This window comes from Nycticebus coucang, chromosome 4 (genome assembly GCF_027406575.1).
Source record: "Nycticebus coucang isolate mNycCou1 chromosome 4, mNycCou1.pri, whole genome shotgun sequence".
Taxonomy (NCBI): Eukaryota; Metazoa; Chordata; class Mammalia; order Primates; family Lorisidae; genus Nycticebus; species Nycticebus coucang.
Window position 1 is genome coordinate 114,637,571 of NC_069783.1, and position 13,647 is coordinate 114,651,217.

Consider the following 13,647-nt stretch of genomic DNA (forward strand, 5'->3'; position numbering starts at 1 on the left):
CTGTATTTTTCATATCTTTGAGGGCTGTAAGTTCTTGTTTCATTGTGTCTAAGTCTTTGGTGGTTTTGTCTTTAAATTCGTTAAATTCTTGAGACAATTTTTGAATTTCTCCTCGAATTCCTAATTCCATTTTATTAATCTTGTCTGCAAACCAAATTCTGAATTCGACATCTGACATCTCAGCCAGTTGTTTATGAATGGGATCTTCAATCACATCTGCCGTATCTTTTCTTGGGGGGGTTGATCTATTCTGGTTATTCATGTTACCAGAGTTTTTCCGCTGATTCCGCCCCATGGTTTACTCCCTTTGGTTTTTCCCCTGGGGTTTTATCGAGGGCCCGTACAGTGTTGTGGCCTGAGAAACTGGGGCCCTGTCTGGTGTGGTGGAGCAAAGTGGTTCTGTCTTGTTTTCAGCTGGTTTCTGTTCGATCCTATTGCAACTTCTACTCTGGCTTGAAGTCTCAGCTTTTGTTTGCATCCTTGTGATCACAACTTGCCTCAGCGGTGTTGATGTGCGTTCTTCAGCCTTCTCTCTTGGTGAGGCTCAAGTCCACCAGGATACTTACTAAATTCCTGTCCCTTAACTCTCCTTCTGGACGGGAGCCTTTGTTGAAAGCTGGCTTCAGTCCGCCATCTTGTCTCCCCCCCTTCACTCTTATTCTTGTGTGCAGAGTCTTCCCTCACTTCAGCTCTGTAAGGACTTTGGGTACTTTTGACTGGTTGCCATTTTCCCTATTTCTAATCACCTTTCCCTCCCTTTTCTGCATAATTCCGTAATCTTCCTTCACTCAGGCAGCTATGTTTTTTCTTTTTGTAGTTTATTATTTCTTAGATTCCCAATTTTGTATTGTTTGATTTTTTTCTTAAATGCTAAAATGTAGCTTTACACAGAAAAACAGTCTGTTTCCACCCAAATATAGGGTGACTATAAAGTTTAAATTGCACACGAACTTTATGGCCACCCTGTATAAGGTCTAAAGTCTCTTGCCTTCTTTTTGTTTGTTTTTTTGTCCTCACTCTTTGTATTTAGTGTGTCACCCACTGTAAATCTCACTTTTTGTCTTGTATAGTACTAAAATATAATTTTGTTTAAAGATAAAATATAGGCTTGCTTTCATAGCTCAGTGGTTAGGGCACTGGCCACATACAACACAGGTGGGTTTGAACCCAGGCTGGGCCTGCTAGACAACAATGACAACTGCAACAAAAAAAATAGTGGGGCATTGTGACAGGCATCTGTAGTCCCAACTACTTGGGAGGCTGAGGCAAGAGAATTGCTTAAGCTCAGATATTTGAGGTTGCTATGAGCTATGATGCCACAGCACTCTACCAAGGGTGACATAGTGAGACTCTGTCTCAAAAAAAATTTTATTAAAAAATAAAGATAAAATACAGTATTACTTGTTTTTTTCTTATTTTTACATTGAAATTTTTGTTTGGGGTGGTTCCTGTGGCTCAGTGAGTAGGGCGTTGGCCCTATATACCAAGGGTGGGGGGTTCAAACCTGGCTCCGACCAAACTGAAACAAAATATAGCCAGGCATTGTCACGGGCACCTGTAGTCCCAGCTACTCAGGAGGCTGAGGCAAGAGAATCGCCTAAGCCCAGGAGCTGGAGGGAGCTGTGACACCACAGTACTCTACCTAGGGTGACATAGTGAGACTCTGTCTCTACAAAAAATAAATAAATAAATAAGACTCTGTCTCTAAAAAAAAAAAAACGAAAAAAATTTTTGTTTCCCTTTGTTTTTTAGCTTACAAAAGAAATACTTGTTAAAAAAAAAAAGTAACCATTATGGAGTAGTGTGCACAGAAATTGAATGCTATTCATATTGCTATGCCTCAGAAATTGTCTATTGTTAATACTTGGGTGCACATATACCATATTCTTTCTGCATGCATTTGGTAATACATCTGTTATGTATATATGTGTGTATTAGCTAATGCATGGGACATTTTTATATGTGTGTATATGTATGGGTGTGCATACAAAAATAAGATTAAACTACATATATAGTTTTTCTCTTAATAATTTATCTAGAATTCTTTCCATTTAAGTATTTATAAATTCATCTCCCTTTTTGTACATCTCTATAGTCCTTTGAATGGATATACCAAGATTTACTTAGATATTTATTTTGATTGCAGATTTTTACTATTATAAGCATTGATGAAGTAAAGTGTCTTTGGTTTTATGTTTATTTAAGTTATGGGAGTTTTTCTTTTGGCTGACTTCCTGAAAGTAGAATTGCAGGGTTAGATGTAATTTAATGTTTTTTTCTTTTTTTTTTGGTTTTTGGCCAGGGCTAGGTTTGAACCTGCCACCTCCGGCATATGGGACCGGCGCCCTACTCCTTGAACCACAGGTGCCGCCCCTAATTTAATGTTTTTTAAAAATATTTATACTTTTTCCTTTCTCCAAATTTCTTCAAAAACCAAGTATGATTTAAGCAAATGGGTTGCCATTGTTTTAAGGGTAGATTAACCAAAAATAGCACTTAACATTTTAATTCTCTTAATTTCCTGTGCAGTGTTTTGCCTTTTTTTCCTTTAAATTGCTATTTATAAGAAGAACTAACACAGGCGTCCTCAAACTTTTTAAACAGGGGGCCAATTCACTGTCCCTCAGACTGTTGGGAGGGCCAGACTGTTGGAGGGCCATAGTTTAAAAAAAAAAACAACTATGAACAAATTCCTATGCACACACTGCACATATCTTATTTTGAAGTAAAAAACAAAACAGGAACAAATACAATTCACACGGCTTCATGTGGCCCGCAGGCCACAGTTTTAGGACCCCTGAACTAACAGATAGGGGGCCGGGCACAATGGTTCATGCCTGTAATCCTAGCACTGTGGCAGGCTGAGGCAGGCAAATCACTTGAGCTCATGAGTTCGAGACCAACCTGAGTAAGAGACTCTGTCTCAAAAAAAAAAAAAAAACTAACAGGGAAAAACAAAGTACTTGATAATGGATTTTATTCTGACTCCAATACTCTAAATTATATTGTCTAATATATTTAGATAGATAAGTTGATTTATAATTTGGTTATATGATCAAATAGGAGTACATTGAAAGTAAATCATTATGTTGACTCCCTAGGGAACAGTATACCAAAAATATTGCTGAACAAGAAAACCTTGGAAAGGTAAGAATTATTTTTTTAATATATGTCTAATGAATTCTTATATATGTAGTTTCCATACTGCATGTAGTTATGACATTGTTATTCTTTTCAAAAGGTCCTAGAGGGGAAATTGTTAATTCCTTTCAAAGATGAAGACCCTTCTTTAGTAGTTTAGTTTTACAGAAGTAAAGGCACAACAGATTTTTGAGGGTCTCTTGAGCTGAAGAGTTTTAGGTTGCTGTGAGCTATGACAGCATAGCACTTTACTGTGGGTGACAGAGTGATTGTCTGAAAATGAACAAAGAAACAAAGTATCTTATGGCTTCTAGCTTGAACATATCTTATAATTTTTTATTTATTGTGATTATTCTCATTAGTGCTCAAATTGACTTATTTTTGGCCAGTGGAAACCTCTCGAAGTCAGCTCTTGGGTCCTTTTGAAACAACCCTAGTAGACTTTTATGGCTTCTTCATTTTCTGGTGTGACAAAATGTTCTGGGCGCCTACTGAACATTTCCTTTCCCAAACGTGGAATGAGCCATTTTTCTAAAAAACCTTTATCTCTTCTTTCTTTGTGATTTGTGAATAAATGAGCATTGTATCAGTAAGAGTAAGTAAAAAAAAAAAACAAAAGAAAACTTCTCAAAGCTAATTCCTCCAATTATCAGAGAAATTGGAATTCTGTGTATTTTATTCCATGTATGGGATGACACACTATACTTAAAAGGAAAAAAATAATTTCATGTATAAGCCTCTATTTAAATCAAGTTAATCATTCTTTCCCCTTTCCAACGTACTGTTTTACTGCAGGATCTTTGGGAAGAGCAGTGACAGCAATCTGATATCAATTGTAATGTAATTCTAATCCAATTTTTCTGCCACTCACATACTCTCCAGCTCTTATTTTGGGTGGGAAAGAGGTTGGTGGATTACTTGTAATTATCCTATAGTTTTAAAAAAGAAAAGCATAAATATAAACTTACCTAATGATTTTATTATCTATTTTGGTCACATAAAATAATTAAAGTTATTTTTGTTTATAATTTTTTTGAGAATGATATTACTTTTTTTTTTAATGCACCGTCTCATTTTGTCATCCTCAGGATAGTGCCCTGGTGTCATAGCTCACAGCAACTTCAAACCCTTGGGCTCAAAAGATCCTCTTGCCTCAGTTTTTTCATTTTTAGTAGAGATGAGGTCTTGCTCTTGCTCAGGCTGATCTCAAACTCCTGAGCTCAAGCAATCCACCCCCCTTAGCCTCCCAGAGTACTGGGATTACAGGCGTAAGCCAGAGTGTGATACTCCTTGCAGGGGTCCTCAAACTACGGCCCACGGGCCACATGAGGTGATGTGATTGTATTTGTTCCCGTTTTGTTTTTTTACTTCAAAATAAGATATGTGCATAGGAATTTGTTTATAGTTTTCTTTTTACTATAGTCCAGCCCTCCAACGGTCTGAGGGACAGTGAACTGGCCCCCTGTTTAAAAAGTTTGAGGACCCCCTGCAGCAATCTCCGGGATGAAGTCCAGGCTTCCTCTTGCAGGTCTCACAGTAGAAAATAGTTTCTCTCTTCCACTTTTCTCATTTCTTCTACTGCAAAGCATGCAATCCTTTGTTGATTTTTTTTTTCATTTTTCATTATAAAATGCATCTCCCATTTAGCCTTTCCTCAGTGAGGAAACAACAGTCTTCCCCTCTTTCTTGAATTTCTCTTCCTCATTGCTCACAGCTGAGTGATGAGATTTCTCCTGTGAGAATGGGGTATCTGCACTTTTTGTCTACTCCTTCTTATCTAATAAGTAAAGGATGTGGCTGTTCACAACTGCAACTTCTGTCAGCCAGAAAAATAATTTTCCCACTATTTGTAGGACCTCTTTGTAAATTTGTAACATCCATAGTTCTGCTCAGCTCTGTCCACTCTTTCCATAAACTTTGTGTATTCTAACATAACTTTCAGGCTGAGCGCAGTGGCTCCTGCCTGTAATCCTAGCATTCTGGGTGGCCAGAGAGAGTGGATTGCTTGAGCTTATGAGTTCAAGACCAGCCAGCCTAAGCAAGAGTGAGACCCTGTCTCTAGTAAAAATGAAAAACTGAGGCAAGAGGATCGCCTGAGCCCAAGAGTTTGAGATTGCTGTGAGCTATAACACCACAGCACTTTACCAAGGGCAACAAAGTGAGACCCTGTCTCAAAAATAAAATTAATTAAAAAATAAATAACTAGGGCGGCGCCTGTGGCTCAGTGAGTAGGGCGCCGGCCCCATATGCCGAGGGTGGCGGGTTCAAACCCAGCCCCGGCCAAACTGCAACAAAAAAAAATAGCCAGGTGCTATGGCGGGCACCTATAGTCCCGGCTACTCGGGAGGCTGAGGCAAGAGAATCGCTTAAGCCCAGGAGCTGGAGGTTGCTGTGAGCTGTGTGATGCCATGGCACTCTACCAAGGGCCATAAAGTGAGACTCTGTCTCTAAAAAAAAAAAAAAAAGAAAAATAAATAAATAAATAACTAAAATAACTGTCAGTTTTTCAACTTGAACAGGCTCTTTCTTCCTACAACTAGTGATCAACTGTGTGTGAGGGCCAAAGAATGTACTAAGCATTGTTACTAACCTCTTGTCACAGAATAAGCAGTAGCAAAAAACCATGTTGGTCATCTTCCCACATCAGAGGGGACAGGAAAATCATTATGTCGGTTGAGATCCCACATAGGATTGGAAAGGGTTAAGCAAAATGAACCTATGATAAGCTCAATCTCCTCCAACTGTCAGTCTGTATCATTTAAGAAACAAAGCTCCTCACTTCTCAGTTCTAAAGTACACCTAAGTCTCAGGGCAAACACAGAACAAACTAATCTTTCAAAAGTAGTGATAAGTCTTCCAAATCAACATAGACTAGACATCCATAAACTTTGTCAGCCAACTGTGTTTGCCCCCTGCTATGCCCCCTCCCCCTTTAAAGGACAGTGAACAGTAGGTAATTTGGGTACATTACAAGTATAAACAAATAAAATCTGTATTAAGTGATAAGATTTAAAATAAATTACATACTACAGTTAAAAATTTCAAACACATGGTCATGAAGCAAATTCAATTGAATATTTATGAAACAGTGCCACATCTTGTCTTTGTTTTTTTAAACAACTTTTATAGATTGTTAAGATTTTTGACAAGGAAATTATTCTAATAAAATAAGAAAGGTTAAGTATTACCTTCATTTAAAATCATGCTAACTCTTAAAATTCTTGGTCTGCCTTAATGACCTTTCTAAATACATTAGTCTTAGTTAATGAGGTTAAAAATTTTTGTTGTAAGATACATCATTTGTAACATAACTTAAATAGATGTATTCATACGTCAGGTATTGCATAAAAAATTGCTAATTACGTTTAATTATATTTTTAAAATCCTGTTTTGTTTTATATTGCTGTTTGCTGTTAACTTTGCTTTTGTTACCTATAGCTGGAGTGAGTAGTATTTAATGAGTGGTTTGAATCTAGTCCTCAGCTTAGTTTATCCTCTTATTTGGGCAAGTACCAACTACCAGCATTCTCATTCGTATCCTTAGATCAACTAGGAGATGGACTAAAAAGGAAAGGATGAAAATGTTCCTGTGTAATCTGTTTCTGTGATTACACAGGACAGATTGTTTTCTGTCCCTCTTGGTGATTTTCTCACAGTCAGTGTCATTGTAGGTATTTCTATCACACTGTTTCCTTATATATGCATTATCGTTTTCTGTTTCACCCTTTCCTTCCTTTTCCCCCCCTTTCCCTTCTTTCTTTCCTATTCCCTTTTCTTTCTCTCTCTGCACCATATCTCCCATTGTTTCTGACTTTGTATCTACTCCTTTCAGTCCCTCTTCCTCAACTTGTCATAATAAAGAACAAAAGTATATTTTTGGTATTTGTTAAAATTTTTATATTCCTGTTTACAGTTTTTGAGTCAGTGAGTAAAATAGTTTTGACAGGTAGACTCATCTAGGCTGCTAGTAACAAAAAAAAATTCTGATAAGGATTTTGGCTTATTTAATAGTGTGCCTTTTTTTTTTTGTAGAGACAGAGTCTCACTTTATGGCCCTCGGTAGAGTGCCATGGCATCACACAGCTCACAGCAACCTCCAACTCCTGGGCTTAAGCAATTCTCTTGCCTCAGCCTCCTGAGTAGCTGGGACTACAAGTGCCCGCCACAACGCCCAGCTATTTTTTGGTTGCAGTTCAGCTGGGGCTGGGTTTGAACCCACCACCCTCGGTATATGGGGCCGGCGCCTTACCGACTGAGCCATAGGCGCTGCCCTAGTGTGCCTTTTTTTAAAATCACTGAGCTTTTTCCCTGAAGAATGTATGCGTACAATTTGATTTATTTAGAAATACATGCAGCAAACACTGCTTTAGGATAGAATATAATATTTAATAATAGCATGCATCACACATGATAGCTTATCAAGTATTATATCTATTATGTGAAAAATAATCTTATCAAGCAGATACTTTCATTGTCCCCTGTTATTAGCCTTGAGTGACACATGAGAAAACTGAAGGTCCAGAGAAATTAAGTGCCTTGCTTGTAGCTAATGACAAAACCAACATTAAAACTTGTGTTCTGGCTGGGCATAGTGCCTCACACCTGTAATCCTAGCACTTTGAAAAACCAAAGCAAGAGGATTGTTTGAGGCTAGGAGTTCAAGACCAGCCTGAGCAACAATAGCAAGACCCCCATCTCTACAAAAAAAAAAAAAAAGAATAGAAAAATTAACTGGGTATGGAGGCATACACCTATAGTCCCAGCTACTTCGGAGGCTGAAACAAGATAATTGCATGAGGTCAGGAGTTTGAGGTTGTAATGATGACACCACTGCCCTGTAGTAGTAGCCCACACAACAGAACAAGACCCTGCCTCAAAAAAATAAAAATCTTGAGCGGTGCCTGTGGCTCAAAGGGGTAGGGCACCAGCCCCATATGCCAGAGGTGGCAGGTTCAAACCCAGCCCCAGCCAAAAACTGAAAAATAAATAAAAATAAAGAACTTGAGTTCTGACTTCCAAAATCTCTATTATTTTTTCCACATCATAATACTGTTCTGCTCTCCTAATTCCCTTTATCTTTTTGCCTCCTTTCCTTTGTCTTTTTCTGTTCCTTTTAACTTCAGGCTGTTCTACATTAATCTTAAATTTAATTAACTTTTATAATCTTAGTTTAGTTACTTTGTAGGGGAATCAAATTTAGTTAACTATTGTCCATCAAGTATATAAAACATACCATGTTCCTCTGACTCTAACAATAGAAGTAAATCCCTGTAACTGAGATTTAATTATTCTTATTTTCTTATGATAGACACTTCGGGAAAAACAAAAAGCTGTACGAGAAAGTCATGGTCCAAATATGAAACAAGCAAAAATGTGGCGTGATTTTGAACAATTGATGGAATGTAAGAAACAGTGCTTTCTGAAACAACAAAGCCAAACTTCCATTGGTCAGGTAATTCAGGAGGGAGGAGAGGATCGGCTAATACTCTGAATTTGTATGTCATTGTTTGGTATTTTAGTTGATACTACTAGCTATAAGCATGATCTCATTATGTATTTCTTTTCTTAAAAGTGATTTGTATAACATTTTGCTTTATTAAGTTTTCTTGGAAAATAATGTTAAGGTAGACTAATTTAAAATTTTTTTCATATGCAAAGAGGCTTTTATTGTTTTGCTTAGTTTAGACATCAGTGGTGTCTTCTGAGTTTTATGAGACTGGAAACTAAGTTTACTATCTGTAAATGTAAACATATGTCCATTAAGAAACATGTAGTTTCTAAAAAATGTAATAATCCAATGGCTTAATGTTTTTCTTAATCTTTTTTTAACTTTAGAGGAATCTTTTAGGAACTAATATCTCTTGTTTTGAAGAAACATTTATCTGAAGTTCAGCAATTCCTACAGTTTCACTTCAGTTTCTTTTTCTTCTGTAAAATGCAAGAAAATTTAATATTTTGAATAACATACTTGTTCTATTTGCATAGTTTAAAGGCAAATAAAACTTGGTACATATATCATGGCTGTTTATTTAAAAATTGTATAGTTTTGTGTCAAAATTTATTCTTTTTAAAGTAGGTATCTATATTCTAGTATTATATTAAATTAAAGGATTATTGCTTATTTTAACCAAAAATTTATTATAAATTGAATAATATAATAATCTGATAGTCTTGGGAAGTGTTACTTTAAATTTAAAAAATTATCATAGAAAATAAATGTTACCATATACTAAAAAGTTAGCATAAAATTCCAAATGAAATTCAGGAGTTCAAAGTGCTTCCAATCTCTGCTTTATTCGGACAAGGTACTTGAAGATTTCATTGTTTTTCCTTAAAGATACTAAATTCAGCAGGTGCTACTCGGGAGACTAAAGCAAGAAAACCACCTAAGCCCAGGAGTTAGAGGTTGCTGTGAGCTGTGACTCCATAGCACTCTACCAAAGGCTATAAAGTGAGACTCTGTCTCTAAAAAAAAAAGATAGTAAATTCATATAACATGCTTTGCTTAATTTTAGTTTCAGCATATTTCTCAATGCTTAATTTTAGTTTCAGCATATTTCTCAAAGTATCTTGTCTTTATATTTGAAAATGCAAATTTCAAATTGTTAGCCTGTCCATCTTAGGCTAGTTCTTTTTAACTATCCTAAAACAAATTTTTAAAAGAAGAAAATTGTTTCTACCTGTGCAGAATATGCAAAGTTGTATATCTTTGATCCCATGCATGTTCTACTGTCAATTTTTGTTTGAAGACTTATTTATAAAACTTTTTGTGATCAGAACTTCAATATCAAATATTGGGAAGTCTAGCAGTTAGAACAAAAAGAGATGGGATCGGGCGGCACCTGTGGCTCAGTCGGTAAGGCGCCGGCCCCATATACCAAGGGTGGCGGGTTCAAACCCGGCCCCAGCCAAACTGCAACCAAAAAATAGCCGGGCGTTGTGGCAGGCGCCTGTAGTCCCAGCTACTTGGGAGGCTGAGGCAAGAGAATTGCTTAAGCCCAGGAGTTGGAGGTTGCTGTCAGCTGTGTGAGGCCACAGCACTCTACCGAGGGCCATAAAGTGAGACTCTGTCTCTACCAAAAAAAAATAAAAAATAAATAATAAAAAGAGATGGGATCCATCAGACTTACAGGAAGGTGTAGAAATTATTAGTAAGTGATTTGAATCTGATTCTCTGCTTATTTTATCCTCCTATTTGGGCAAGTATCAGATACCAGCATTCTCATTTGTGCCTTTAGATCAACTAATAGATCAAACATACACTAAAAGAAAAGGGTGTGTTTTAGTATGTAGAAACAAATCCTTGTTAATTCAGTATTTTTGGACATTGAGGTAGATAAATTTGTGTGGTATTGTCTACTGGCTTGTTTAACCAGAATATGAATTCCTTTGTAAATATTTGGAAAAATTAGATAATCTTTTCAGAAAAAGCATTTTATTTCCCCAAAGGATAGTCAATTCACAAGATAATTAAGCCTAGTGATTACTTTCTTTTTTAGCCCTCTACTATCTTTGGTGCTCCTCTAAATTTTTTAAATTGTTAATAACAGATACACTAAGGAATGCTTACGATTCTACTGATTTAATTATTGCTTACCGTCTTTATTCTATACAAAAAGAATATGAAGGGGCGGCGCCTGTGGCTCAGTCGGTAAGGCGCCAGCCCCATGTACCGAGGGTGGCAGGTTCAAACCCGGCCCCGGCTGAACTGCAACCAAAAAATAGCTGGGCGTTGTGGCGGGCGCCTGTAGTCCCAGCTACTCAGGAGGCTGAGGCAAGAGAATCGCTTAAGCCCGGGAGTTGGAGATTGCTGTGAGCTGTGTGATGCCATGGCACTCTACCGAGGGCCATAAAGTGAGACTCTGTCTCTACAAAAAAAAAAGAATATGTAGATAAACACAAAGGCAGCTTCAACATTACTTTATTAAGTGAAGCAGAACATCATTGTTACTTCAAGAAAAGCAAATTGAAAAAAAACCCTAAAAGTACAAAGTTATTTATAGTTTTTATGTAACATTGGACATTTAGTAATGCAGCTTAATGGATTTTGTGCAGTGACTTTCCACTCATTTTCTAATTCAATTGGAAAAAAAGCTTTGACCAACTCTGACAGTTTTTGACAGCTGGCACTTACAGAAGAAGAGCTTATTACATTTTTCTTTAGGATTTATACTTTAGCTGGCTAATTGATGAGAGTATTTAATCATTTTGGAAAATAATTTGTCTTTCATGTGATGGCCCAAATAAAGGAGAAAAATGTAGCCTGTGAAATTGGCTTCTGTGTTCACAGATTTCCCTCTTCTAGGTCTTAATGTTGCCAACTGTTGCATAGGACTGACTGTATAAGTTGTAAATTTCAAAAAACCACTGCTTATCTTGCTTTCTTTATTTGTTCAGGAAACAATCCAACTTCAAAGGTTGCCCTTTACAAAGAATCTTATAATAGAATAATTTATTTTCTGTTATAAATCTATTAACAACTGAATCCAAGAACGGGTATTTTCTAGGTCTAGAGAACATAGCAGAAGGATCTTAGAACATTGTTCAAAGATATATGGAAATCAAACCAGAAATTATAGGACATTTAAATTTTTCTTTAGATTAATATTTTATATAATTTTGCTTTAATACAGCAAACATGAATAATGAAAGAAGTCATTCACTAAACTATCAAATAAATATAAATGTATTATTCTGCCTATTAGTATATATACATGTAACATTTATACATTTTAGAAAATATTAAGGGCGGCGCCTGTGGTTCAGTCAGTAAGGCTCCGGACCCATATACCGAAGGTGGCGGGTTCAAACCCGGCCCCGGCCAAGCTGCAACCAAAAAATAGCCAGGCATTGTGGCGGGCGCCTGTAGTCCCAGCTACTCGGGAGGCTGAGGCAAGAGAATCACTTAAGCCCAGGAGTTGGAGGTTGCTGTGAGCTGTGTGAGGCCACGGCACTCTACCGAGGGTCATAAAGTGAGACTCTGTCTCTACAAAAATAAATAAATAAATAAATAAAATAAAAAATAAAAAATAAAAGAAAATATTAAGGGTGGCGCCTGTGGCTCAGTCAGTAAGGCGCCGGCCCCATATACCGAGGGTGGCGGGTTCAAACCCGGCCCCGGCCAAACTGCAACCAAAAAATAAAAAAAAATAGAAAATATTAAGCTCTGTACATTTTCCAAGTATGTTTCTTAAGTTTTTTAGCTAACATGATACAGGGCACTTTTTGGTAATTTGAATAAAATAAGAGGCTGAATATGTTGTTCATACTAAATATGTATAAATTTGCAGAATTCCTCTGAATCGAATTTAAAAATATGCACAAATTGGTAACTTGCCAAATCTGCGTTTACAAAGGCAAAGTCAAAGTTTGTATTAAAAAATGCTTTGTATGCAGGCTTGGCGCCTGTGGCTGAAGCGGCTAAGGCACCAGCCACATACACCTGAGCTGGTGGGTTTGAATCCAGCCCGGGCCTGCCAAACAATGACATCTGCAACCAAAAAAAAATAGCTGGGCGTTGTGGTGGGCGCCTATAGTCCCAGCTACTTGGGAGGCGGAGGCAGGAGAATCGCTTGAGCCCGGGAGTTGGAGGTTGCTGCGAGCTGTGATGCCACAGCCCTCTACCCAGGGCGACAGGATGAGACTCTGTCTCAAAAAAAATAAATAAATAAAAGCTTTGTATGCAAATGTGTGTCTTATAGAAACCTTGTTTTACATAGATATATACATCTTAAAGATAGTGAATAATGAGTGTGAGTAAAAGACTTGTTTCTGCAAAGGGGTTCTAGGTGCTTACCTCACTCTTCTTGCTCAGGAAGGAGTGTTTAGCCCCAGGGAGTGGGTAAGATGTCACCTTAATGATTAAATTTCCTTAAGCTTAGTTATATCAGTAACTTCATCGTTATAGTGAGGTGAGAAGTAAATTATATGTTCAACAAATCCTTCTTTTTTAGATAATCCATTATAGGCAGGAGAGAATTTATAGCCATTATCCATAAATGTGTAATTATTCTCCACTCATACTGGCTTAGCTCCTTCCCTTTCATTTTAATGAGAGCAATTTAATTAGAGCTGGTTGGTGTGTGGCAGCCAGGCATGAGGTGAGTGTTATGTCTGGGAAGCATAGAGAGGGATCATTAAAAATTATCTGTGTATTTTTTATCTTTGACCTAACCATCATAACACAATCTTAAAAAGAGAAAAGTTATATGCAGCTATTATATGTTATAATAGTTATATGCAGTTAGTCCTACCTCCTGCTTGCAAAAGAAACTAGAAAGTAAAACACAGAATCCTAATATGTATTTTTTGAGAGACTTGTACAAACATAGGCACTTTGCTCCCATGCTCCCTCTTTTGGCAAACTGGAAGTACTTTCTTGGCAAACACCAGTAATTTCACAATTTCCTTTCTAGAATTGCTGAGAGGCTTGAGTCACCAAACTTGGTTTACTGCTACGGAAATTCACTATTCAGAGCATAGGAAAAAATGAAAGATTTCTGTTTT

General features: G+C 37.1%; 1 protein-coding gene across 6 annotated transcripts in view; it reads left to right on the forward strand.

Annotated features, from left to right (window-relative positions):
• The window catches only part of IFT81 (intraflagellar transport 81), a 142,135-nt gene that overhangs the window by 84,999 nt on the left and 43,489 nt on the right, over positions 1-13,647 (forward strand). For 4 of the 6 annotated variants that reach the window (XR_008379424.1, XM_053587250.1, XM_053587251.1 and 1 more), the window contains exons 18-19: positions 3,102-3,147; positions 8,450-8,593. Coding sequence is in view for 5 of the 6 variants with exons in the window: in XM_053587250.1 (XP_053443225.1) it covers positions 3,102-3,147; positions 8,450-8,593 (190 nt within the window). In the remaining variant the exon portion in view is untranslated. Of the gene's footprint in view, positions 1-3,101; positions 3,148-8,449; positions 9,170-13,647 lie in introns of those variants that run through there. The other 2 variants (XM_053587253.1, XM_053587254.1) reach the window with 2 other exon arrangements.